A 27,783-nucleotide genomic window follows, 5' to 3' on the forward strand; every position below is an offset into this window, starting at 1 on the left:
AAAGTACGTGTATTTAAAAGTCAGCCACATTTATTAAGCATACGCACTGGTGAGCAATTTATGAAATCATTTAAGGGCAGCTTTCGACTCAATGCTCGCAGTAATGAAATGGAATTCAGCTTAAATTAAACAGTGTAGTCCCACTTTTATATTGGTTTAATATATCGCTTCTCTATGTTTGTTTGGGTTTCAGCATGCTTCATAACTTGACCTACTTTTGTAATGATAAGAACATTTTGAAAGCTCACTCCTAATTATCAAATACAGGTCACAACTTTGCTGCCCTGTTAACCCAATAAAAAGATTATGAATTTCCCAAACAAAATGTGAAGCAGTTTTTATTGTACTTGTAATCGATCATCTACATCCACATTACGCCATCAACTTTTGCAAATTTACATTTAGAGACGTACGAACTAAGCTATACAAGATTCGGATAAAGCGTTTCAAACATATGACTATGGGCATATGGTTATGGTACAAACATACAAACGATATATACGATACATACAACTATAACTAACAACTACTGGAAACGAAAGTGTTACGAGCTTGACCGAAAGATTGGGGAGTTCAAGATATGCCCTACAATGGATACGAAAGATAGATATAGTTAAAGGATCCTATAAGAATAGCTTGAGCAGGGCATAGAGCGCCCAGGCAGCTAACGCGTAGAAAACAGCCAGTGTCGTATAGTGCAGGACCTTCAATCTGAAGAGAAAGATAGTTGGGTAAAATAATGGGTTCAGATATGAGGATGATGCACTTACCTCTCGTAGCGCTTGATGGACTCGGGAATGTTGCTGGGATCATCCTTGACCACATACAGACGCAGTCCGTAGAGACTGACGCGGAACAGATTGGTCCAGTCCAGATCGCGCATATCGAAGGCGAAGAGCCGCTTATCCCGATCATCTAGCTTTTCCGTAAGTTTCCTAACATTATCGTTGTCAAATCGAAATTCGTTTGAACTGAAGTACTTGAGGACATTGCTTAGCTTGTGGATCTTGCGATAGATCTTCATCATTCTGTAGGTGAACAATTCAAGTAGTTGTAGCACGCTTAAATTAAATATATTGTAAACCTACCTGGGTTTCTTGCCAATTATCACCATGATGGCGTCCATGACCAGGGCGGGCAATGTGTGGTAGAGGAAGCACAGGATGTGGTACTGCCACATGTGCGGCACGATGGTGAAGCGCGGATACCAGATGGACTTCCGCATCGGGATGTCACAGCCGTACTCGAAGCCATCCTCCATGTAGCGCCGCCAGGTGACCATGTTCTCTGCATCCGGCACGTAGTTGTAAATCGGCGGAGTCTCGTATCTGTGCAAAAATTAATTAGGTAATTAAATATACTCATTCAGTTAGTGTTTCCAGTCGGCACTTACTTGTTTCGCGCTATATCCCACGCACTGGCTAACAGAGCATTTACACACATGTCCACGGGAACAATGTGTGCCTTGTTGTCCATGTCACCCGTGAAAACCCGCAGCACTCCGGATCCAATTCCCACGATCACTCCGCACGGACCGTACATGTTGTCGATCCAGCCAGTGACCGGTTCGCGGTAAGTGGTGATCACTGTAAGTGAACCGAAATGTATTTTTCAATTCATATTTTAATATTTAATAAAACATGATCTTAAACCTTTTGTACGTCAATGGCTAAGAAGCGCACTCGCAAACCGGTTTCAAGCAAGCATATCATTAATATATTGAGTAAAAAAGTGCGGCGAAACCTAAGTTTCTTAATGAATGACTTTATTACAGAGCGATGACTTTGGAATGCTAAGCGAACGTATTATTTAATTCTACTAAACAAACTTGTTGCACAACGAGCAACTTAATTGCAGGGGCGGCACCAGAGCTAATGTATCATAGTAATCAATTTAATAATGACTTCGAGGTGCTGTCGAGAGTTGAAGGATTGATCTTACCAATGCCGGGTCTGAAGATAGTAACTGGCAAATTCTGAGCGCTCTGTTGCACGACATTCTCGGCCAGGACTTTGGTGAAGGTGTATGTGTTCGGATATCCCTTGATGATGGTCGGCGTAAGGGTGTTCAGGGTGTGCTCATCGAGGCACTCGCTCAGCTTGAAGGCGTTCTCGCCAGACATGGTGCCACTGTAGAATCTCTCCTGGATGTGCCGCATGTTGCAGTGTGCAAATGCTGTAGAGACGTGGACGAGAGCCTGTCAACACGAGCAGATGTAATAATAGGATTAGCATAATTCTTATACAAATATGGTATATGTTGCATCCAACTCACCTTCAAGTTAACAATCTCTTTGGCCAGCTTGATGATTTCCTTAGTGCCGTGCACATTGATGGCGATGGCCATTTTGAGCTTCTCATCGAATCGCACTGTGGCCGCACTGTGCAGGACGATGTTGACGTTCTCCATGATGGTCTCCCGCTCGTCGGCACTGATTCCCAGTCCAGGCAGCGAGCAGTCGCCACTGATGATGGTGATCTGGCAGCGGTACTTGGGATTCACCTGCTTCATCTTGGCAAAGACCTGTGCGCAGTTAAAAATTTAAATTAGTTAGCCAGGGAGGCGGGAGAGAAAACAATTAGCAGGTCTCCATCACTTACCGGATCGTTAAACAGATCCTCGATCCTGGCGAAGGCATCCTTGCCCTTCTTGGTGCGTATCAGCAAATAGATTTGTCCCACCTCCGTGACGCGCAGCAATTTCTCGATGATAACTGGAGACACGAGACGAAATGAGATGGAATGGTATGTGGTAAGTATGTGGTCCGCATTCCAGTCACGTACTGCGAGCCGAGTGGAACTTACTTTTGCCAAAGAATCCGGTGCCGCCAGTGAGGAAGACGCCCTTGTCCTTGTAGAACATTTGCATGGGCGACTCGTCTGGGTAAGAGATCAATGCAAACAGTCATTAAACAATTAGCCAATTTGATGCGCATCATTGATGGTGGGCTCAGTGGGGCGTCCTTCCTGGCCCCCTTTTTGCCGCCCAACCGAAAACCATCTGTTTGCTCAGTTGGCTTCGCTTCGGTTCGGTTTGTTTGCCACCAACTTGAAGCTCCGTCACGAATTTAAATGCGCATCAAATGCCACTTCAATTCCGCATAATTCACGCCCCACACAAACACACACACGCACACAAAGACACATACATACACACACACAATCGCAGGACGATAGGATAGACCCACAAACACTGAAATAGTTGGGAGGGCACGAAGTTCGCTCCTGGCTGCATTTTTGCCAAAGTGCCAAAACGGCAACAACACTTGACGTTTCAACGCCGCCTGCCAATGGGTCTAGGAATCCTCCACACCCAAATCCACCGCCAACTCCCTCCACCCCCTGCCACACCCTGCGGAGTCCATCCATCTCTGCCCACATTGTTGTTTGCGGCATCGGTTGCCGTTGCCTGCCACTTGCTGGGCCACTCATAAATATTTGCAAGTTAGCAGCTCGTCGAGCCATTCATCTATTGTCTAAAACGCACACACGCCTAAAATACTCGCACACGCACAGTTGCATATGCTGCACGTGTGTGGCCAGATGCACTGGCAGAAAAGGGGGTTGGTTGGTCATCCAAATGAATCTAAAGGAATCAAATAGCTTAATTAAAACTATTTTATTACCTAGCTGAAATCTGATTTGATATAATTGTACAGTGAATCACAAATTCATCAGGATAACACTTCCTACCTCACCTCTTTCATTAAAATGCTTAATTAGGAAGATTGAATATCTAGCTTAATTAATATATATTTGAAGTTAAATTCACTTGTACTTCTCTGCGTGCAAGGGCTCTGCACATTCCTCAATTGAATGGCATTTCATCTTGAGATGGCACGACTCGCCTTAGCCCTCATCTCAAGCCGCCTAATTGCCAATCGTCGGCGTAAATCACTGTCAGTTGGAGAACTGGGACCCATAGACACAGAAGCACACACACACTGATCCCCTCCGCAGATCCCAATACCCATGCACAATTGCCACTTGATAATTGCATAATAAATGCAACATTGCCGAGCAGGATGTGCCGCCGCCGCCGGCCCTTCATCCTCGCCCATTTGCCTCCGGCTGAGGCATTACAAGCACATTCATACAAATACAACTTGACACCTAGAGCTGACACCGAGCACCGAACGGCTCCTAAACGGCTTCTGTTTCACGGCAAGCCGCCGCTATGCCGACCCAGCACCACCCCCTCCTTGGAGCGGATTCCTGGCCCGAGGCCGCACTCAACCACAAGCACTTGGCTGGCTCACTCAAATGTTTTGTTTACCTATGCTAATTGGCTTAAATGCAACTCGAGCGCACTTTGCATCGCCTCGCGCCTCCGTCCACCAGCCTCAAACTGAAAATGTGAAAATGTGGAAATGTGGCAGGGTCCCCCATCTACCCCCCCCCCAGCAAAACCTCGCCCCACATCCAAAAACAATCAGAAAGACAGCACTCAGATACCCAGGGCATCATTGTTCCGTGGACGCGGCGAAATTGAGCCTCACTTGGAGTGACTCGAGTGGGAGTTTCGAGTGCGGCGTTTAAAGCTCTTCGAGCGCTTTGGGGCATTTGTTCAACGCTAACTCCAACAGCTGAGGCAACAGCAACAACAGCAGCAACATCAGCCCCCCTTTGGGGCACAACGAGAAACAAAAACAACAACAACAGCAAGAGGGGTGCTCACTTTGAGTGAATTGTCAACAACAATTGTTGTTGGCTCTTCGGATTCTGTGGGCGACAGACAAAAGTCTGTCACATAATTTGTCAATTTCAACAAATTTTTGTTTTTGAAACCCCGCTCCCCCCACTCGACACCCACCCCCACAGGCAGTCATCCCCCGCTAATGTAATATTTCACATAAATGCGTTTTATTTTTCCGGGCTTGCGGTGGGGTTTTGCGTTTTGGGTACTTGATCTTGGGTCGAATTTTTGTTTGCACTTGGTAAAATTTTTTTTTTTTTTTTTGACTGGCCACTTACCCTTGACGTCGCTTATGAGCTGACAATGATCTTCCAGCGACTTCATGCCGTTCATAATGTTCATTATTTTGGGATCATCCATCTCGGACGGATAAATGATTTCTGATTACCTGTAGGACGAGAAAGTAAATGGGATTACATTGGGGTATAAGCAGAAAATTTATGAACATGATCGTATGCGTAAGTTCATTAAACCATTTGGCGTAAATTTAAAGAATTTCGAACAATATAAAGCAAGCTACTAATCAGTTGTAAAACCGCTTAGGAGAACGTGCCACCCACTTTAAAACGAAATTTATAGTGAAAAGAAGTGCGATTCCATTCGCTTTCAGCGACACAGATAATCCCTTAATTGAATATCTGGACACCCATTCTGCTCACCGACCCCCTCCTACACCGCCCCCGCCCCCCCCCCCTCTCTCTCATCCCTTCAGAAAACTGAACAGAAGTTTGGGGAAATTATTCCTTTAATTCGAGCTAGATGAATGGGAAGCGAAAACCATAAAGCCAATTACAAGAGCCCCAAAGCGGTGGCCATGCGACTGTTTCTTGGCTACTAAAAATCAAATATATATATAAGTAAATTTCGCTCCAGTAAAGCTCGAAATTTAATTAAAACTTTGTTCGTCTCCTGGCAGACCAGAACAGGCGGAACAGAGAAAGGGATAGACGGAGAGAGCGAGATGGCGGAGTGAAGGAGTGGAGCGCGTCAGGGAAATTCCTAATGAAGTGCCAGACGCACCTGTTGACACAGACCAAAAACACAGAGAAAACCAGGTAGATATAAAAGCAAAAGTAAACCGAACCGAGCCGAACTCGAATAATATTTAATAAAATTCAAATAAAATTTTCGAAAGCTAGAGCAGCGCGAAATTAAGTTGCTGAATGAGAACCCGAATCTTTGAAGTAAGCTGCTATTTGAAGTTGAAATTTCGAACTGGACCCGCATATTTTAGCCAACCCGTTTGCAGGCAAATGCAACCTGTTACTTAAACTCATATAAACAATTTTGATTTCAGTTTCAAATCGATTCGCATGTCCAATGTCAGCAGCCATTGGCAGTTCGATGACGCCTGAAATTTGCGTTCAAATGCGCACATGCCATGCTGAAAATTGAATGTCTTGTTGGTTAGTACATACTAATGGTGATAATTACAGGCAGGGTAGCATTAACAACAAAGGCATCGGTCAATTGAATTAAGTTTTCCGAAAATGCAGACCCCGTTTGAGTCGCAAAATCCGGAATGAAAATGATAAAGTAATCAAAGCTCAGAGGGCATTGTTCCACAGTCGAATATCTCAGGCAACAAAAGCAGCGGGCGCAGAACAAACAGTGCCCGTACAGTGCGTTTCACGACCGTATTTCCAGCAATTTCATTCGAGCCCAACAGGTATTTAGCCGCCTCTGAAATCGCCTTTATAGCGCCAATCTATCGATTTAATTGTGGGTGTTAGTTAATTAGCTATGTAAATGGATGACCAGATTGGATCATTAAAAACCATGAAAGCAGTATTTACAATGACTACATCATTATACTCATTTAAATAATTACTATCCATTGCTTTTACTTTTGCCTTGAAATACTTTAAAGGTTGTATCAAATTACTTTTATTCACTTTACTTCTTTTTATATTATTTTTCATTTTTCAGTGATATGTATCCTACTTGTTTGCAAGCATTAAAATTCAAAAAAGCTCATTAATGAATGACTTTACACCTTCGGCGCGCACTGTCTGCGTGTAAAATGCTCGGCAAGCAAACAACCAACGCGCCAATAACAATGGACGGAATCACACAAAGAGACCCCAAAAGGAAGGCAAAGGGCTGGAATGGCAAAGCGACCGCGACAGCTCGATTTCGATATGAAAATGGAAATTAAATAATTTCGCGCCAGTCAAAGTCTCGCACAATTAACCCATATTTACCATATTTGCAAATGGAAACCGAGCTCCCATTACCCATTAACCAATGCCCATTACCCACCATCGACTACCCACTCCCCCAGTTGGCCAGTTCATCCGATCCGATGCAGTTCCTCTGCGACCGCTGGGTGTTGCATTTCACACCAATTGAGAAGCTTTTACACCACTCGCGCTTGGCTCGGCGCTCACTCAGTCGGATGAGTGACGAAAGCAGCGCACTGCAATCCAATGACAGAAGGCGGGGATTCCCCGGGGCGAGCAGGGACACTTAGTTAGCCCGGCAGACAGACAGCCGGGCAGCCTGCCAGATCCGTTCAACTGAGTGGATATCACCTGGTACTCCATGTTCCTCCACCTCGCTGCCTGCCAAAAAAAAAAAAAAAAACAAAAAAAAAAGAAACAACCCAACTCCCGACTAGCTGGCTAACTGGCAGTGCGGCCAAAAAGCCACTGCAGCTGATTGCACCACGTTGACGACCACAGAGCGTCCATCCGTCCGTCCATCCGTCCGTCCATCCAACCAGCCATTCCTCCATGCAACAGAAAAGCTACGAAAGGTACTCTGTACGCACTGAATGAACTTCTCGCAGTGAAAAGGGGCAAAGGCAACATGGCCAGGGGGTGGTTGCGGGCGCAGGGGTGCGACTTTGTAGACGAATTTATACATTGTTTAAGTATCAGCCGCAGATACTTCTCCATAGCCCCAACGCCCCGCCGTGCTTACCCCGCCGTCCACTCAGTTGTCGACACCGAAACTCCATCGTCAATGCACATCGAAGCGCAGCTAATTGAAACAGTTCGGCACAGTGGGGCAAATTGGTTGAGGAAGTGGGTAAAAACCTGGATGTGGGATCAACTTGAAGGAAGGAGAAACCAGCTACCAACTGTAATATATTATTTAGAATCCCATATGCATAGTTCCTTTCTATCATATCTTTAAAGATTTTTGAATTTTTTTCTAACATTGTAGTCAATTTACCAATGTACCACTATTAATGTTTCATGCTGAACTTTTCTTCATTTGAAAATATTGATATTTTGTCTTAAATGTATTTTTTCTATATAATTTAATATGTATGTGTTTCATTCATAATCTTAGTTCTTATTTATTTTATGGATACATTTTGCAACAGCGCATTTTCCCCCGCGTATTTTTCAAATTGAAGAGTAAGTTGGCTCTTTCTTTGCGAACTTTTTATAACATAAAGTTATTTTCGCAAATGCTTTGGCTCAGATATTTAACCACTGTGGGGCTCGTTGTTGCCGCTTCTGGTACTTCTTTTACTTTGGCGCTTGTTTGCGTGCGGTGCACCAGACTGCCGGTATTTGTAGTTGTTGTAATTGTTGCTGTTGTTGTTGGCCAGCCTGCTGCTGCACCGTCAGTAACAACAACAACAACAGCAGCTGCAGCAACACCAACAACGCGAAAAACTTTTCGGGTAACAATGGGCCGAAAAACAAAAGTATGAACCACAACAATAACAAGTGCACCCCAGTGGGTGGGTAAGAGGGGAGGTGTGGGGCAGAATCAGCCCGGTTAGCAATGCAACAACATAACATCGGCTGCAACAATGAGAGCAACAACAACAACAACATCAACAACAGCAAGAACCAACAGCAAACAAAAAATCAGCGACTGCACCACTTTGCTTATTTCCATGGAATTCTGTTCGCACCACCCAAATGCGAATCGAAAATTACATCAGAACCGCCGGCTTTCACCCATTTTTCCCCACTTTCCCCCGCCTTTCCTGCGCTTTTCCTTCGCCTTTCCCGGCCTCGGAAAACCCAAACCCTCGTCGAACACTTTTGACGAGACTCATTCGCTTTGAAATTTTATTTAATGCTTTTGTAATAAAGTGTAAAATGGTGGAAAAGTGCAAACAACGGCCACAAGAGCGCGAAATGCAAAGAGGAAAGCGGGGAAAGTGGTGCATAATATCAGCAGCGGCATCATCATCAGCTCACGGAGGCGATGGCAACATCGTTAACAGGACGAGAAAAGGTCCTGCAAGCAGAAAGGGGGCGGCATAAGTAAGAACTGCGGCCAACACCAGTGGCCACATTAAAAGAAGAAGAAATAATTAACAGCAACAGTTTGAAAGTCCATAAAATGGAAATGGCCAAGCATTGCCATCGCCCTCGCCATCGCCATACACCGTGTGGAGCCGCCCAGGAGAAGCATCAGACCGCCAACCCAACCAACCCACCCACCACTCGCCTCATTGGCATCGCCATTACCAGTGGTGCAGACGCCATCGCCATCGCAACCGCCACGACCACCGCATGTGCCATACAACTTCCGACTTCCGTTGGCTTTGGCCTGTCTGAGAGTCTGACTGGGTCCGGAGTCGGGACTATAGTGCTATATAGTATATATATTCGCATGTATATTGCCACCGATGCACCGGGCATACCCTTCCTAGCCAGGTGGCCATGACTGTTACCCGCATTTGGTGGCATCTTCTAGTGTTTGCTGACAATGCGAGCTTAGGGTCTACAATGATTATTCAAGCAATTTTCCGTTTATAATTACTCGGATTATATCAGATAACACGTTCAATTACTTTGCATTGCACTTGGTAAGCAAATAGTTATTGAAATTATTTCATAGTTATTCCCACAAAATTGTGAACAATTAATTCAGATTATTTAGACATAATAACCACATTTGCGTAAGGCATTCAAAGTTCGTTGAGGCCGACAAGTTGCTCTCAGCCGATTTCATTCTTTGCCATTTGTTAATACCGTTGTTGCTTTTACTGTTGTCACTGAGTTGACACACAAGCAAAGAGTCGGTGCGAAAAGTGTTCGTTAAATCTATTAAAAGATAATTACGTGAAGACAAATGGGCGGGCAGACAGGAGCTCCACGGGGTGTCATCCATGTGCTCGGCATGGGCATGGCCATCCTATCCAGTGGCAGTGCCAGTGTCCGTATCGCCGACCGTGTCCGTATAGATGTCCGGACAACGGACAGTGGACTGCGGACGGCAGTCGTGTTCTCGCTGCGTCTGCGGTAGCTATCCATGCATACGTACATATATATGTACATATGTACGCTATTATTATTCGAGTTCGTTGATACGATAACGCTAATGGATATGGATATTGATTATAGTTTTTATGTCGCTTATGCATCGTGGCCGTTGTGGCTTCTCGCCCGACTACCGCTTTTCTTTTTTTTTTTCCATCTCGGAGCTGCCGGGCTCCATTTCCCAGGCCACTCAGTGCTGGTGGTAATGATAATTTTGATTATATTGATGCGTCATTTTATGAGCCGCAATGGTATTGAAATTGAGTGGTCTGTGACAGCGTCTAGTTGATGGCGAGCCGGGCAGCATAATGGCGCAGCCAATGCCAATTAACAGCTGCTCAAATGAATCTTTCCAATGGGATCTGATGGGAGCAGCCTTCTATGAGACCCCATTAAGCAGGGATTAGGGCATGTTCCGCCCTCTTCTGACTTTTTTTTTTTCTGTTGTTTCCTTGGAACCCGGAGCCAGAACGACCTTTGGATAATATGTGTGTGCTATGCCACTTAGTGGGTCGGCGATGGTATAATTGCAGTCAGTCGATGGGAACTGCGAAGTTTAGCTATTGTTGGTGAAACGCGGTGTCTTAACGACTTTATCCAACGTCCGATGTTTGCATTGAGCAAACTGCAGGTTTCCAGACACTCCGCCCCTGCGAAAAGCTTCTGGAAAATGCTAATTACACGTATCTTTCGAGCAGAACGTGTGCGAACTCGGAATATCCAATTACAAATCTTACACAAGTGACAAACATTTGCGGCAATTAAATTAATGAAACTTTGCGGGGCTACGTGTCTTGGATCTTGCATAGATATCACTTTGAGTATATATTCCGAGTGCTATCGGTTCATATCTTTCCGGCTGGGGGAGCTGCGCCTGCGTCACAAAACCCGCAAGATACACCTCGGCATTCCGATCCCAATATCCATTCCCAACCCGATGCCCTGTTTTCTGGGTAACCAAAGGCCAGCCACACCTGAGCTGCCGGCCAATTCGAGCGTTTAACCAAATAGTTTCGGTTATGGTGTGTGCGGCTGGCAATAACGTTTATGTATTGGCCAGTCAAATATTGCCAAGCAATTGCCTCATACTCGCATTTTCGCATGGCCATAGCGGCAATCAAAGCCAAATTGAATAGGCAAATTACCAATCTTCATATGCACGCAGCCAAAGCTACTGCCACCCAAAGCAACTGGCCCAAAGAGCCATCATCGGTGAAATGTATCCAACGAAATGGGGTTTAAGTGCAGTTAAATATGGATTTGACCCCAAGGGACAGTTTGTCAGTAACTCAAAGCCAAATGGTTTATTTTATTGAGCTACCGAATGGAAACCGAGCTACTTTACTGGCGGCTGCCTGTTTATTTAAACCATATTATCCCTTACACTTTTTCATTTGCTGATTCTATATGATTTCTGGACCAATTCATTTTCAGAAAATATGAATTCATATTTCATAGTTTAAAAGCTAAAGAGATGGAATCATTTGAACTGAAAGTCTGTCCGAATTAGGGGCAAAACAATTCAATCGGGCCGCTCGATTAATTGAATTCTCATTAATTAAACATTAATTGCGTTCTATAATGATTTATTTTAATTTGATTGGTTTCGTTCTAGCTATAATGAATATACATATAAGGTTAATTTAAAATTTTCATACCATAAACAATAAACAAAAAGGGCAGTGAACAATTGCTAAATTAATTTCGATTTGTTTGTTGCGCCATTATTACACCTGCTTATTTATGGGTAGTTTTTCAAAGTTGTGGAAACCCTAAACGCACACCAACTAACACGCACGCACACATAAGCACACACACTATTACCAATTGTAATTACATAATTCGCTCATTATCAATGACAAAAACAATTGCAGCAACACGACATTACAAAATCGGCGTTAACAAAAAAGTAGCGTAGCGCATAAAAAAAAAATATAAATAAATTAAATGCGCTCCGCTATAATTTATATTAATTAATCGGTTTATTTTTTCTTCATTCGCGATTTTATTGCTGCCATAATCGCGAAAATCACGGCAAAAATCAATGCAACAACAATCATTTGGCATGTAATGCACAAAAGGCCCCAGCAGCAAATATTGTGCAAAAACAAATTTATGCGCTAATAAATAAGCAAACATTTAAATCGTTTTCAATTGCTATCTCTATCCCCCTCTCCACAGCATTCCGTCTCCCTCTCTCCCTCTCTCGCAGCCCCAATTCGCGTAATTTATAATTGAATGTAATTTTGATTTTTGTTTCTGCATACATATAAATAACGTATGATATTTTCCAATTAAACTAAAACAAAAGCCTCACAGAGTTGAAGCTTTTTTGAAATGCAGTTACATATGAAAATTGCTGTAAATACTGTGCTGTATAGACTAGCAGATACTCATTACTAGTTTAAATATTTCAATTGATTTCATTTCTCGAACTGCCTATCTTTATTCCATCTGAAACATAATTTATTTATTAATTATTCAAACCAGTCACTGTATATTCCAATTGAAGTCCCCTTTCCAAGAATACCCGATTCAGTGAAGGGTATCAGTGGAGTGAGTAGTCATAATGGAAATTCTTCGCAAATTGAAATTGCAGCCTCTTGAGCTCGAAGTGGCATGCGACATGGCTGGAACTAAAGTGAGGGGGGCGTGGCAAGGGCTCGACCCACTTACTGGATGGTGGGGCCAAGCAGGGCGGTGTGAAGCGGAACACGAGGAGGGAGGGGTAAACGGTTAAGAAATCACGTCATAAACGCGCCGAGCACGAATTATTTACAAAGCACGCGAAAGCCTAAAAGAGGGCCCTCCCCAATAAAATAACAATAAACTATGCTCCATAGCACAGTTGATGGGCGATGGGCGGTGGGCGGTGGGTGATGGGCGATGTTTGGCGGTTGGCTTGTGGAGGTGGTGCTGGGCTGGCCATAAAAACAAAGCAACAAAAGCAAAGGGAACAACAAGCCGCAGTGGCATAAACAATTGTGTTACAAATACGACTACAAATGCATAAAGGAATCCAGCAGCTACAAAACGGAGCAACAAATGTCGTCTCCTATAGACGATTATTTATTGTTAACGATTTATATTTGTTGTTTGTGCGCTGGCATAGCTCACATTTCCAGGCAGCGGCCCTCGTACGTGCGAATGTGTGAGTGCCGGCCCCAGATTGTATGCTCCGCTCCTCGTTTTTCGCCCGTCGTCCTGGCCCAAACGATTGAGCCTGATTGCCGGCTCAAGTGTCGGTCGCGTCACACGGGGCGTATGCGTGTCGGCCGGGCGTGGATTCAAGGATTCAGGGATGTAGCAGGGGGCACTGGGCATGTGGAATGGGTGTGGGTGTGGCCTCTCAGAGCTGAGCACTTCGTCCTGCACAACGAGGCAATCATTTTTTAATATTTTCTGGCTCCCAAATCGTTGAAGGGCACTCGGCTGAAACTGGTTTTTCGTTGCCAAACGTTAAGATCTGGTCAAAAGAGGTTGTAATTTTATTGGCTTATCATCATTTACTGCAAATAAGTTCTAATGGTTAATACCCAAAGTGGTGTAAGAATTACAGCCATACATAATGTATTCAGTTCTTATTAGGAACATTTGTAGTAACTTCTTGGCTTTATCACGTAACAATATTTGGTTACGACCAAACAAACGCAGCAAACATCGGAAGTGTAGACTAGACCTTGGCTTACTTTTTCCGCCGATCATTGTCAGAATGAGCAGCGTAGTTTTATTTCAGTGTATACCAACTTTCCACCAATTATGATGTTTGTTTTCTTCTCACTTCAAGCACAGGGCATGTTTTAACCACGTTTGGTAAACTATGCTTACCTCAAAGATTTTTTATCAGACTTCAATATGGCATTTCAATTACAGGTCTAATAATTTATGTTGCTGAGCGATATAGCTTCTTATGTCGCATATATAATGTATGTATGATGGGGATGTGATCTGATGCTGATCTGACTACGGGCATCACTGGCTATGATGGCCATCAGTCGCAAGTGTTGCACTTCCAGCCCGCTTTCCCACACGTCGCGGCCAACATTCTTCTTCGTCAAGTGCGCGGCATGTTTGACAGCAATGAGTGCTTAACACGTACGAGGGCTTTTGTTCGATATTCACTGATGATGCTGTTGTAGCTATGCTCGCTGTACTTGCTGCCATTGTGGCATTGTTGGTGTTGCTCATTTGCCACTTTATCTTGGCATTGTGCATGTTATTTACTGTCGCCCCACCGGCCTCCTTCAGCCGCCACCGCCTTTGTGCCCCCGCGCGCAGTATCTGTATCTGCGGACTGTCAAAGTATCTGTATCTGTAACTGTAACTGTAACTGTAACCGTAGATGTATCTGTATCTGTATGTGTATCTGTATCTGTGGCCGTGCACATGTATAGTCGGATCTCTTTGCGTGCGGTTTGTTTTGTGTGTATGTGACAAATTTCGTAGGAAATCATTTGCTATGCTCTGCTAAACGATGACTTCTTTCCCAGCCCTCGATGCCGTTTGTGTGACGCCCAATTCATTGAGTCTACTGCCTGCGGGTGTAGTTACCCCCACCGAAATCAACCCAAGAGCACCCGAATAAACCAATTTCGAAGGAACAAGAGCCCCAGTCCAAGACGAGGACGAAGAACAATAAGCGACCCACTGACCCACACACAAAGTGGCACAAAGATGTTTTACGACGAGTGCTGAATGTTGTTGTAGCAATTTGTTCATTACTTTTTATCTCTTGCAGATGGGGTGACCTTTGGCCTCGAAGCGAAATTGTTGCCCCTTTTTTTTTCTCGGACAATTTTCCCCATTTTTCCTGCTACAATGGTCGATTGTATTTCTATTGCCCGTTCTGAGATTTTCCCCCATTGTTAATTCATGTGATTGCCAATGCTGTAGTTATTGTTTTTGTGGCTGCTGCACCCACAACATGGGTGAAAAACGAAAAAAAAAAAGCAAAATAAAAATATTGCAAAATTGTGTCTGGTCGTGGCCACAAGCAGTTTCCTTCAAACATGTAATTATGTACGAATTTTGTGGATAATACATGCACTCAACCCAGCGAGCCCAGGCTTGAACCCCGCCACGCCCCCAAAAATGACCGGGGGCGAAATGGGTTTTGGCTCATTTTTATGCTGCCCACAAATTGCATTCAATTTATTTTGCTTGTTGCAAATCAAAAATCTCCATAAAGCAAAATGCTTCCCCCGCACTGTTTTTGCGGACTGCATAAAAATGTTTAACATCGCATAAAAATTATTATTTCATTTATTTCAAATGCAAACATTGTTCTCAACCAAATCCGTTTGGGAAAGTTACTACTGCCACGATGGCAGAATGGGTGGAATATACATTTGTTTATTGCATTTAAATTGAGTACGTTTTCGTGGGGATCTCTTTTCCAGTAAGTGTGGCGAGTTTTCGGTACTTACGGCCAGGTAATTTGAAACTTTTATAACTTTTTAGAGCTCTTTCGAATGGTCTTTCAATGTCGGCTAATTTTCAATAATTAAGTTATTACCGGGCCTGGGTTAATTAAATTGTTAGGTTTTGGACACTTTTCGATTTTTGATGAGCCTTCTTCCTTAACAAAATTTCTGCAGATTCAATTGGTTACCACCAATCAAATCCCACTTGATTCAATAAATTTTAAATGACTTTATGCTCGATTGGAAAGGGAGGTGAATAAAAAATGTGGCAAATGAAAGGGAAACGAAATGCTGTGCATTTAGGGCTTATCAAGTCGCAGCTTTTGTTTATAGCACCATGAGCACTTTAAACAGCCATTGAAACTTAATCATAGAAAGATACCCAACCTGGCTGAAATTGAAATAAAGTAGACTTTTCAATAGCAACACCGAAATCAGAAACAATTTCAAGGGTCTCAGATCAGATAAAATTCAAAGCCCAGGCTTGTGTTTTTTATTTTTAATAAATACTTAAGCGTAAACCGGATATTTCAATATCCTGCCCACTGGCGTTAGCACACACACACACAGCTCAAGAGGATATATATTTACATATACAAATACATAAACATATACATATACATATATATAGGCTAGTGTGCGGACAGGGTAAGAATGGAAAATGCTCTGGCGTATTTGCATAAGAAAAACTAAGTTGAACCAAAATCAATGATTGCACACTACCCGCTACCCAGTGCGCCACGCCCCCGAATTCCGTGCTCCGCCCACTTAAATCCTGCGATGAAACAGTAGACGAAGGATAAATATGGGCGGAAGGGGAATGGGTGGGTCGCTTTCATATTATTACTTTATGGTTGCCTCCAGTTATGCATACTATAACCATAAATATGCTCCAATGGAGCCAAAGTCAGCTAGCAACAAAATCAGACCGGAGCGGAGCGAAAAATAACAACAATAGCAGGAGGGATAATATTTTGTGTTTGTATTAATGCAGCCCGCATACATATTTATACTATAACTCAGAACAATAAATAGTAAAAGCTGGATTATGATTAAATCGATTACATGGGGAGCTAACGTTGGCCAAACATTCGTTATGCTCCAGTCTATGCGTGTGTGTGTATGTATGTGTGTGCTTGCGCCTGCATTACGCCCACCGATGGGTCACGCCCACATTCTGCTTTATAGGGCCTAGATGGCCAGAGAAAATCCCAAAAAAAAAAGGGAAAATCGTAGTAAAAACGCAATCGAAATAAAGAAGTAAACAAGGAACCCATAAAAATGAGTCTATGACAGGATACATATTCATAAATGCAAACAAATTTGAGTGTGTGCGTTTGTGTGTGTGTATGTATGTGGTCCGGGCAGGCACACAGATACAAAATAAATACGCAGCACTCGGTTTTCATAACTGAATTGCATGCCCGATTGAATGACGAATGGAAATTGAATGAATCCCCCAGCCAAATGCAATCGAAGATGGGAATGGAAATGGACACGGATCCGGGATTCTGGATGCTGGATGCTGTGGATGCAGGATACAGGACATCCACATTGACGTCCTGCGCCCTTGGTGACCGTTTTTAAAGCTGATATATTAACTTTATCCGCACTCAACCTTTACGCGCCGAAAGCTACAAATGCGATTTTTAAACCATCGAGTATTCAGATCCACAACAGAATTTTTGAGGAGCACTTAAATGCACGATGCGAAAAGAGCAAAATCGCTCGTAGAGAATCGATTAATTCCTGGTTGGGTATTTCATTATGATTCCGTTTCGTGAAATTAACTAGATAACCATCTTAATTTGAAAAGCCAATTTGTGCTAATTGAAATGTTTCAGTCATAAAAGCTGACATTACGATATCAAACATATTCACCGTGTTAAATAAAGTTTATTGAATGCCAAAAGTGGAATGAAATCATTTGAAAACCGAAATTAATTTTTTATTATAAAACGAGTATATTTGGCTTGAGGGCGAACGTTTTGATTCGAATGACAGCAGCATTGATAGTAATTTAAAATATAAATTCACCTAATCAACTTCACATGTTCAAGTATTCTTTTCTCAGTCTTCACAATCAGTTTCAATGGCATCTCCATTAACCGAGTCTCACATCTTAAATCTTCGCTGGCACTATCTAAATGGATGAATGGATGCAACCTCTAGAGTGGCCTCTAGACCTAGACCTCCAATCCCGCCCCAGTGTTCTTCGAACCACATATAGCTGCCCCAAAAGTCGATAAAAACGCGCAATCACAAACAGACGGAGGACGTGATGGGGAGTTGGACAGGTGATAATTGGAGCGGGGCGGGCGATTCAAGAGCAGCTCCATAAGTTCAATGCTGGGGCACTTCACAGTTGTTAATTGCAGACACTCCCCGTGCAGCAGTTAGTTAGTTAGTTAGTTGGTCACTTAGTTGGTCATTAATGGAATCTCGGACGAGAAATTCACCAATTAAAAGTCATGATCAACTCAGCCAGACGCAGCCATCACACCAACTAGTTAATCATTATCCGACCGGACCCCAGCATCCCAGAAAACATTATATTATCGTCGTTATAGCAGCACCATCACCATCATCATCATCACCACGTTGTCGTTTCGGTTGATAACTTTTCGCACTTGGCCAAACTTCCGCTGAAGGCGAACCCTGGCCAAAACTTTCATTGAACAAGAGACTTCGGAATCGACTCGTCTCGAGGCGAGTTGAAAAACTTCAATTAGCATTAATCTTGTTGACAAAATTTGTTTGTGCAAATCAACAGAACAACATCGGCGTGGCGGCAACAGCAAAAACAAGGGATTTAAATGCAATATCAGTCAGTCAGCGCGTTTGCACACATATATTTATAGAATTAAAGTGTAGCATGGTCTAGATTCTTGTCTCAGTGAGCTCGGAATGCCTTTCACTCGCTTCGAACCCACAAAAGCCCCACCAAGGGCACCACACTCATCCCTTGGATCATTCCGCTCCTTGGATTTCATTTTTTTGCTTCCCCTGCCACTTCGATTTTATGATTTTCCATCATATAGCCAATATCGTATGTCGGCATGCAGTGCTAGCTATACTCTACGAAAGGGTAATAACGAAATTTTTACTAGTTCAGCAACATCTACAATAATAACCAGAACATGCATCATTTATTAAAATTACTGCTAAGCTTTAAGATAAAAACACAGTGTCGTCATTGTGTATAAATAAAAAAAGGCAAACTGGTTTCCTATTCGCGGTTCTTGACTCCAATTGTTATTTTTATGGTTACTCGTCATTAATCGAACATTTTTTCAAATAAGTATATGCAGCTTTATAACTGGAGAGCTATTTGTATTTCACTGTTTTGAGTGTTATGTTTTTATTTTTTTTGAAACACTATTATTCATCAGGGTATTACCGCTTTGCGTTAACCAGCGATAGGAGATTCCCTTGTTTTGATTGGCTCTTGTTTTATTCGATTTCATATTATTTTATTGTAGCTTCTCATCTGCGCCCTGCTGCTGGTTGAATCGGAGGACCCGAGGCACTTTGCATACGGATATGATCGCCATGTTATCCGCTCTGACCATGGCTTTGGGTCTGGCTTTAGCCGTGCATTTGCCTGGAAACTGGTAACTGGTAACTGGTTCAGCAGTTCTGACCATGGGTTCTGGCCACTCTCGCATCGACTGGTCAAATGGGCCGATGGGCAGGAGTCGTGTAATGGGCTTAATCGCTTGCATGCATCAACTATGCCGAACTGGGGGCATGCAGTGGTTGCATGTGTGAATGGAAAGTTAATGCCAGGCGAATCGCTCAACCGGCTGACTAATCAATGGTCAGACATTACCTAATAAATCGATGTTCGGTTTCATCTTACCGGTCATGCTCGACATGACAATGAAAGTGGGCACTAAGCCAACGAATTACTCAAGTGTTAATTGTAGGAAGTCCGCCGGGATGGGGATGTTCGAGTATATATTTATTTTGCCCACTGTTTGCTACCGTTTTGTGGTTGCGGCCTTGTCGAGAGCTGAACTTTGCATTCCAGTTTAGAGTACGGAAGCAGCTTAAAATCAGTTCTATCTATTTAGTGTACTAATGGAGAAATCACACACATACATCAAATAATGGGCTTTCTTCGGCCATTTCCATATTAAAGCACCCTTTTTTGATGCCACGCGAAGGTCGAACTGCAAATACTATCACGTAGAGTGGGGAAAAAGCCGGGAGATTTCGAAACTGGGACTGGGTCGCAATTGGTAACCGTGGCACAGGAACCAAACCCGCACACACGTCGCATTTCGTCGGTGGTTTTCGGGTGCGTAATGCATAACAATGTCACCGCTTGCGAATCGAATCATAACGAATTCGAATTGGGATCGAATCGGAATCGGAATTGGAATTGGAATCGAAATCGGTGTCGAAGTCGAGACCAGACGGATTCCCAGCAAGATCGGTGGCACGTAGGCGGAACCCGTTAGGTCCGGATCGGCTGGCCGGGCATAATTTCACGTGTTCTCCCCTTCCTCGTCGCCAAGTTGCCATGAGAATCTAGTGCCTCAGTGGCCCAGCACCACACCTCCAAAAGTTCCCGGTTCCAAGTGGCCGGGCAAACAACTTTTATTTTCACATCTATCTGTTAGATACCACGTACTGTTGGCCAGCGTACGTGCGTTTTGATATTTTAAACAAATATTTAAAACAAATTACCACAGCACAAAAGTCGTATGCAAACGAGTGTGTGAGCTGCCAAGGAACTGGACGGCAGTGGTCTGAAATCAGGGGAACATTTGAACCAGGATCAGACCTCATATCGAAGAAGTATCTCGAACAGATATCTATTTCACTTGTTGTTCATCGAAGTAAGAATATTTACTTTAATAAAATAAATGTACATCTTACAGCTGCTTTAAACACTTCAAATGAATCCCACAAAAACTAATTTATTACGGTTTAAGCTACAAGCTTAACTTGGCTATAAATTAGCTGAAAAATATTCTAGGAAACTACAACATTTTTTATATGCTGTTGACTAAAAAAATATTGAAAAATAACCAAAATAAATAGAATAATTTACTGACCACTGTTCCTCGTATTCGTTTCACTTGGCAGTTGGTAGCCCCTTGTTGGCTTTTAGTTAGTATCGCTCCCAGCCCATTCATATTTTTTAGTTTTCCGCTTATAGCCACAAAGTTAGTTGTGGTCAGTGTGGCAAAGCTTTGGCTTAGAAATCGAGTAGCAATAGGAAAGTGAACCAACGGTCAATAGTACGCATACGCACCGTATGAAGTGGGAAGCTAAAAATAAAGGGGGTTCATGTGCCCCACGAGTTGTGCAAACAAAACAAAACAAAACAAAACGGAGCCGAAACCGAAAATCCCCCACAAAGTAAGGCAACAGTGTAAAATGCTCCACGTACGAGCGTATCTATGCATCTGCGACATACAAAATGGCAAAGTCTTGAAACGACTACAACTGGAACTGCGTATCGAGTGGAACTGGAGGAGCTGAAGCCGGGATAGAAGCATTTGGCCAGTTTATCAACGTCTGGAAACTTGTCCCGTTCCCCGAATAAACACCACTGCGATTGTCAGGTTGGCAACGTTTCGTGGGGCTGCTGAAATTATGTCAAACCAGTTTGATTGAAACACTGAAAATTGTCTGCAAATTGTTTTTTACAGCATTGCCCAGTGTGGTGCAACTGACAACCGTCCGGGGGGTGGCTGGAAAAGTGGGTGGTGGCGGGGCGAACTATTCGATTGGCGGACAACGTAACCAATTCAAGCCGATTGCTGTAATGCTGGCTCATTACAAATGCACAACATCAACATTAACGGCAACAACAAAGGATGTCGGCTTTTCTACGATTTTCGAATTATTTTGGACATAATACCAAAATGTGTGGCTCGGGGCATAGAAAGCTATGGGGAAATGCGCGTTGATTTATAGGAAGTGTGCACCGACTTATTTGATTTCTGTAATTGGATGATTGCATTTAAGCATTACGCAATGGAAATCATAAATAGCACAATATTGTGTGTCAATCGGCGATGGAAAATCATAATTTATGCTGCGATATGCTGTTTATATGTTAGTGAAGGTTGTCTTAACTACTTGCATATATGTATTTTTAGGCAATTAAAATAATTATATGTTCTATTATCATATGAATTATAATATTCTTAAAAAACAATCCTCCTTTAAGATGAGTTCTTTGCTGCCAGTTGAACTTTAACTATCTATCCCGCTGAAATTTCAGTTGGCGTTCCACTTGCAACAGTTAAACATTCAAAGAAATTCCGGATTTATTTATTTACAATGCATTTTAAAAATGTTTCGTCAAAGAAGCTTCAGTTGCAGTTTTATGGCTGCCCGTGTGTGTGTGTGTGTGTGTGTGTGTGTGTTGGCCGAAAATGCAATCGAATGTGAAATACATATGCATATGTTTCGGCACACACACACATGAAACGCATATATATATACGTATATATTAAATGTATGCAAACTGCATAAATGCTTCCTGAATCGAATTTAATTGTATCTGGTGTCTGCATGCTGCTCTCGCATCTGTATCTGCATCTGCAGCTGCAACTGCATCTGTATCTGTATCTGGTTCTGTGCCTGTATCGCTATATGTATCTGTATCTGCCAGTGAGCGATGTTGTCTATCCATCTCGGCGAACTCGCAGTCCCGCAGTCCCGCTGCCCCGCAACCCCCTCTTGCGGCTTTTTGGTTTAATTGGCTGCGGGAATATTCCATGTGATTACTTAATGAGCCCCAACTTATGTTTACTACGCGAAACATTGGTTCGCCCCGGTCGGTTTGGTTCGGTTTCGGTGCACAAAAGTTAAAAGGTTAACAGTGGCTGGTCGAGAGAAGTGCAAAAAACAAAAAAAAAAAACGGCGAACAATTCCGCTGCCGATGCGCACAACAATTGTGGGGGCGTGTGCACGTAGTTTATTATTCAATTATGCATTCATTAAGGTACATAATTAATAATTCAATTAAAGGTAGCACTGCGTAGTGCATCAATTTGTGGCAATGTTTCCCATAATACTCATTTTCACGCACTCTGCGTTCGAACTCGCATTTCGATTCCGCACAGTTCTGCCATCCGTGACTCGCCGCCGAAGTCATGGGTTAACTGGGCGGCGATGGGTTAAACTCAAGGGTTCTGCTCCACTGCAATTCGAGGAAGTGGAAGTGGGCTAAGATCCGACCGACTGGCAGCGGCATGCGTGATTTTCGATTGAAATCGAATAGCGAATCTTACAGTTTATTGCCTGCCAAATGATGCAAATCATTTTTCAATATCTGTAGCTCGGATAAGATGACTTGCCAAAAGTCTGGCAAAAATATTCCACTCCGCAAATCAGGTCTCAATTGGAATAATTCAATTAATATTGAGTCATGAAGTTGTCATTGAGTGCAGTTGCGGTTGAACTCAAGATTACAAGGGGTTTCCATACGATTTAAAAGGAAATTAAGACCCTTGAATATTTCTGATATATTTCCGCATACCTGAAAGGTAATTAAGTACCCAGGAGATATAAAATATACCACGTACGAAAGAGGAACTCTTCTTCCTCTAAGCACATGCTCCATCGCTACTAAGACCCTTACCTAAGGTCAAGAGGTGCTCCTGAAAACGCTCCAATAAGCGGCATCAAATGCCTGACCTAAGCCACCATATCCATAGCGTCTCTGGGCCGAACTGTAATTTATGTCTTTATGGCACATTACATTCAAGACAATTCACTGGCTTTACAACCTGTTGGAGTAAGTCTTTTACGGCCCCATCAGCAGAAGATCAAGACCAGGCCATGGTAATGACCCAGTTGCCTGGGCTGGCAGACCTTTTAGCCAAGTGCCAAAGCAGCGACGCTTTCATAGCGACATGCATAATTAAAAAGCCGTTACAGGATGTACACGGTCGGGGTTTATGTTTAAATGGTCATGCCAAATTTATGGGCCCGCTCTTAATTGGGCCGAAAACGTTGACTAACGAACAAACAAACAAACAACAAAAATTGGCAACTTTACGTGCAGAGTTTCGGGCCACGTTCATGTTCAATGCCGCTGGCCTGCAGCCGAATTGTGTTGACCTTTTCGCGTAGTGCTGGCCAGTGGGCAGGTGGAAAAGCAGCAGAGATTCTGAGAGAACCAGAAAGCCTTGCCCAAACCCAGTCCGAACCCAGTCTCAACCCAAACCCAAGCTCAGGCTCAAGGCGGTCAGGTGCATTTATCGCAATTAAACACTTGTTGCTGCCAAAGCAAAGCAAAAGCACTAAGCAAAAAGGCAAAAGCAAAGCTGCCACCGCAAAAACAACGCCACATCTAACAAGAAGCGAGGCAAGATTAATACGTGTATTACGGCCGGGCCACGATTTCCACAACGATTCAACAACGATTCAACAAACGATTCCACAACGAGCTAATAGCAAATGTATTGTATATACGAGTATAGCTGTAGTAGATAGCTGCAGCTATATGGCAATTGCGATTTGCTTAGAATGCGACAACCGCCGGGCCCCAAATAAAAGCCCAAGTGCTGACCTTGTCAGTGGCTACTATGCTACCAATATTACCAATACAACTGCTTTGGTACGACCACCAATGTTGCTTTGGAAATCGATTGCACTGCTGAATCTCGAGTGGTTTTCCTTGTGTTTGATTTTTCAATTTTTGCAGCACAAAGCGTGAGCACAAACACACACACACACACACACAGGCCAAGGAGCGATTTTGATAGAAGAGAGGCGATTTTTTTTACGCCCGAAAGCGATTGGATTTATTTTGAATTTTATCAATATCAATGCTGGCATGGGAAGTTTCAGCAACAATATAATTTATATGCTTCTCCGCCCAGATGCTGCATTAAAATATATAAATAATTGCAATGTTTGGGTTAACCTCTTATCAATGGTTCATCTATAGTTAAAGAACACATTCCGTTTAAATCAACTGGCTGTCACTCAGAGTGGGCTATTCAGACCGCAGGAATTTTACAATTATATATTACAGCGCTCGTTAAATAATTAATAAGTGTAATATGAAACATATCAGAGCAGCTACATATGTACTGTGCCAAATATAATTACACTAATTAAATGAGCATGCAGAATTTAATATGGCCGTGTTCAAATGAACAGCTACAAGTGTAACACTTTTATCTACAAATATATAGAATATCTGCATGGAAATTCGATCTTTGTTGTAATTTAAAACCGTACGTTTTATACGAGTATGGTAAATGCAAACTCACCCGATAATAGTTGAAATTGACAAAATTTATGTTCAAAACATACCTTTATTTAGGAACGTTGCCACTTGGCAGCTTGAAAAATGTGCAGATACCGGAGGCACAGATGCAGATACAATGCAAACATTACTCAGCCGCATTGCTCGGCTACTAAACAATTTAAATGAAGATGTTCCCAATTGGATTCATGGTCAGGCGGCCGATGAGTTATTTATGCATACTTAAACACGCCTGGAAAATGCAAGGCGAAGAGCGCCTTCGGATATCTTGGCCATTTGGACACTTGGCCGTTTGGCTGTTTGGCTGCTAATTCGCAGCAGAAGCAATATTCGCACATTTATCGATTGCAAATCAATTTCGTGCAATTGCACATCTCACGTAATGTCGGCCCCTCTTGGCCAGGTCGAAACGCAGTGGCTCTGGCTCTGGATTTGGCTTTGGACTTCGATTTGGATTCGGAATCGGCTTGGGCTTGGGCTTTAACTGGCTGCAATGCATCGCTGCCGGATTACCCCTCGATTAATGCTGCTTGCATACAAATTGGCGCATTTACGTTCGCCTTCACCTGCTATATGGGAATCTCGGGGGGTCTTCCCTATCCACAAGATACAGATACAGATACAGATACAGATACAGATACAGATAGAGGTGCAGATACAGATATAGATACAGACACGCGCCTGCACTCGTTAGCCAGAAGCCTGAAGCCTGAGGCGTTTGCCTTCCTTTTGGCATTCGGCAGGCAGTTGGCCAAATTGCATAAACAAAATCGCGCAGCGAAATGAAAAGTGCGCCAAGTGCGAAATATAAATTACACCGCGAGCATTCGCATGCAAATTCCGATTCGGATTTCAATTCGAAAACATTGTCGCACGTTGAAAGTGGTAAGTGGCAAGTGGCAAGTGTCTTTCGGTGCAATCCTAATCAGCATGACTGGCCCAGTGCCAGTCACACTGCAAATCCCATCGCATCCCATCCCAGTTATCCCATTCCATTCCCTGGGTGCTGGATAGAAATGGCAACGAGGCGAGGTGACAACATAAGCAGACTTTTCGCGGGATTTGTCAAATATTTGCGCAACGCTGCGCTTATCCATCCAAAAAAAAGAAAAGCACTAAATCTCTGGAAAGGGAGATCCAAAACTGCAGCACCGAGTCCCAAAAACCCAGGAACCCAAAAAAAAACCCCCTACCCCGCTTGCCCACTTTTTTGTGTGCGCTTTCACGCCTCTTGGAAGGCGGGCAAACTTTTATTATTATTTCATTTTTTTTATGTTCGCCGCGCCTCGCAAGTTCAAAAAGTTTAATGCTATTTGACTTTGATTCAATGTTTGCATTGTGCCCGGGCACATCATCGATTATTTTCCACTTGACGCCCCACCACGTCAGCCCACTGAACATGGAACATGGAACACCAGAGCCACCAGAGCCATCCGCCCACGGATCCCGAAGCGAACTCCCAACGAATCCCCATCCGCATCCGAACTGGAATACCAGTTGTTTGTGGTGGACAAATGAAATATGTTTGGCCGCATCAAAAAGCCCTGGCACTGAAAATTGATAAATTGCGAATTAATTGAATCGCTATGACATGAAGTTTAGCACTATTTTCTCGTCTCGCCTCAATTAAAGAGTTGGCTGGGTTTTTCCTGCACAGATACTTAGATACTTTAATTGCATCCTTGAGGCCCATTTAATTGTGGCACACAAATCGATTTTTTAAACTCTGTTTCATTTCAGCACGATATGATGATATTCTCATGCATATTTCATTGAATGCATTTCATTGCCATTTAAATTTGGCCAACGAAAGTATTTGTTGTATAAAGGGCTTGGGGGCGTCCACTCTTTAAATTCTTTATGAACTTTAATTTCCAAATTACATCGCTTAATTGAGTTCGGATTTTAAATGGCTTGTAAAGCTGAGGCAAATTGCACATTTCTGCGCAGCTGAAATATGATTTACGTAATATAATAATATTTAATGCAACACATTTTTATTGCGACATTTCACTGAAATGCGTATCTTCTAAATATTTAAAATCCTCTTCTGGCCTTTTAGTCTCTTTTACAAAAGGTATGTATATTTTTGTATATTTTTGAGCATCAAGTAATTTCTTTTATAGCCAGCACAGAACAATTAGTCACGGATTTGTAAAACCAAATGTCACAGATAATATTATTTATTCTGCCAAATTAGTGAGCTGCTAAGTGGGAATTTAAATATTGATCGAACTGCTCTTGATCCAGTAATGAATGTTTTTCCCAATCTAATCAATTATTTTTTGGGTTTGGCCATATATAAAATACGAATGAATGCAAACTTGTTTGAAATACACAAAGACCACGGGAGTAATATAATAATCCAACTGGCGATTATCGATTCTTTGGCAGCCGTAACTCTTTTGCCATTGCAATGGCAAAACAATGAGTTATTTCCCAATTGCCGAGTGGGTTTGTTTGTGTATTAAATTTGGGAAATTCAATGAAATTTCACACATTTTTTCGTGAATGCCTGTGTGCTGGCAATTGGCTATGAGCTCTTCGTCGGCCCCTCCTGCACCTGCGGAGCGAATCCAACCCGTTTTGGGTATTTGGGTATATGGGTATTTTTTTTAGAAAGCCATCAACGCCAGCTACATTACCACCACCACTACCTACAGTGCCTAGCATATACGTAATGGCATATGTCATACGATTACCAGGTATACGGATAGCAGAGCAGATTGTCTATAATCCCATGTAATTCAAGACTCACCGATTTGCTGGCTGCACAGGCACAGATCCCACGGCCACGGATTGGATTGGAGTGGCTTTCCGCAAATTGCTGGCTAATTGGAGGGCTCGTGGATCTGCCAAAACGAATCTTGCTCGCTGGCATACAGGGATATATCTCTTGGTTTTCTATCTTTTTCAGTTGCCACTTTCGAAATATATAAAAATTCTCTAACCAAACGCGCTTTACAACTGCAGCACGCGCTGTTGCACAAGAGTAGCGAAAAGAGCGATGCCAAATTGGTTGCAACAGGTGGAAAAACTGGGAGCGCACCGCGATCCGAACCGAATCGGTTTTGTATATCCAGCGAATTGAGTCCCGAGTTTGAAAACTAACTTTTGAAGTCGATGCGAGCGTTACGCGTTCCAGAACCGCGCTGCCAGGCAGACGAAAACAGACTCAGC

General features: G+C 43.0%; 1 protein-coding gene and 1 non-coding gene across 2 annotated transcripts; both read right to left on the reverse strand.

The window, feature by feature from the left end:
* Positions 1-315: 315 nt before the first annotated feature.
* On the reverse strand, positions 316-27,745 carry wat (waterproof). Its single transcript, NM_143395.1, has 10 exons — positions 27,362-27,745; positions 4,974-5,083; positions 2,805-2,879; positions 2,601-2,713; positions 2,275-2,523; positions 1,942-2,197; positions 1,394-1,586; positions 1,089-1,328; positions 771-1,028; positions 316-711 (listed from the first exon to the last, which is right to left on the reverse strand). The coding sequence occupies exons 2-10, from the start codon at positions 5,053-5,055 to the stop codon at positions 624-626; spliced, it is 1,554 nt and encodes a 517-aa protein (NP_651652.2). The 5' UTR covers positions 5,056-5,083; positions 27,362-27,745; the 3' UTR covers positions 316-623.
* mir-4947 (mir-4947 stem loop) lies at positions 16,092-16,191 on the reverse strand. The gene has a single exon (NR_048506.1). It is a non-coding gene; the product is annotated as a mir-4947 precursor RNA (primary transcript).
* Positions 27,746-27,783: the final 38 nt, after the last annotated feature.

This window comes from Drosophila melanogaster, chromosome 3R, assembly GCF_000001215.4.
Source record: "Drosophila melanogaster chromosome 3R".
Classification (NCBI taxonomy): Eukaryota; Metazoa; Arthropoda; class Insecta; order Diptera; family Drosophilidae; genus Drosophila; species Drosophila melanogaster.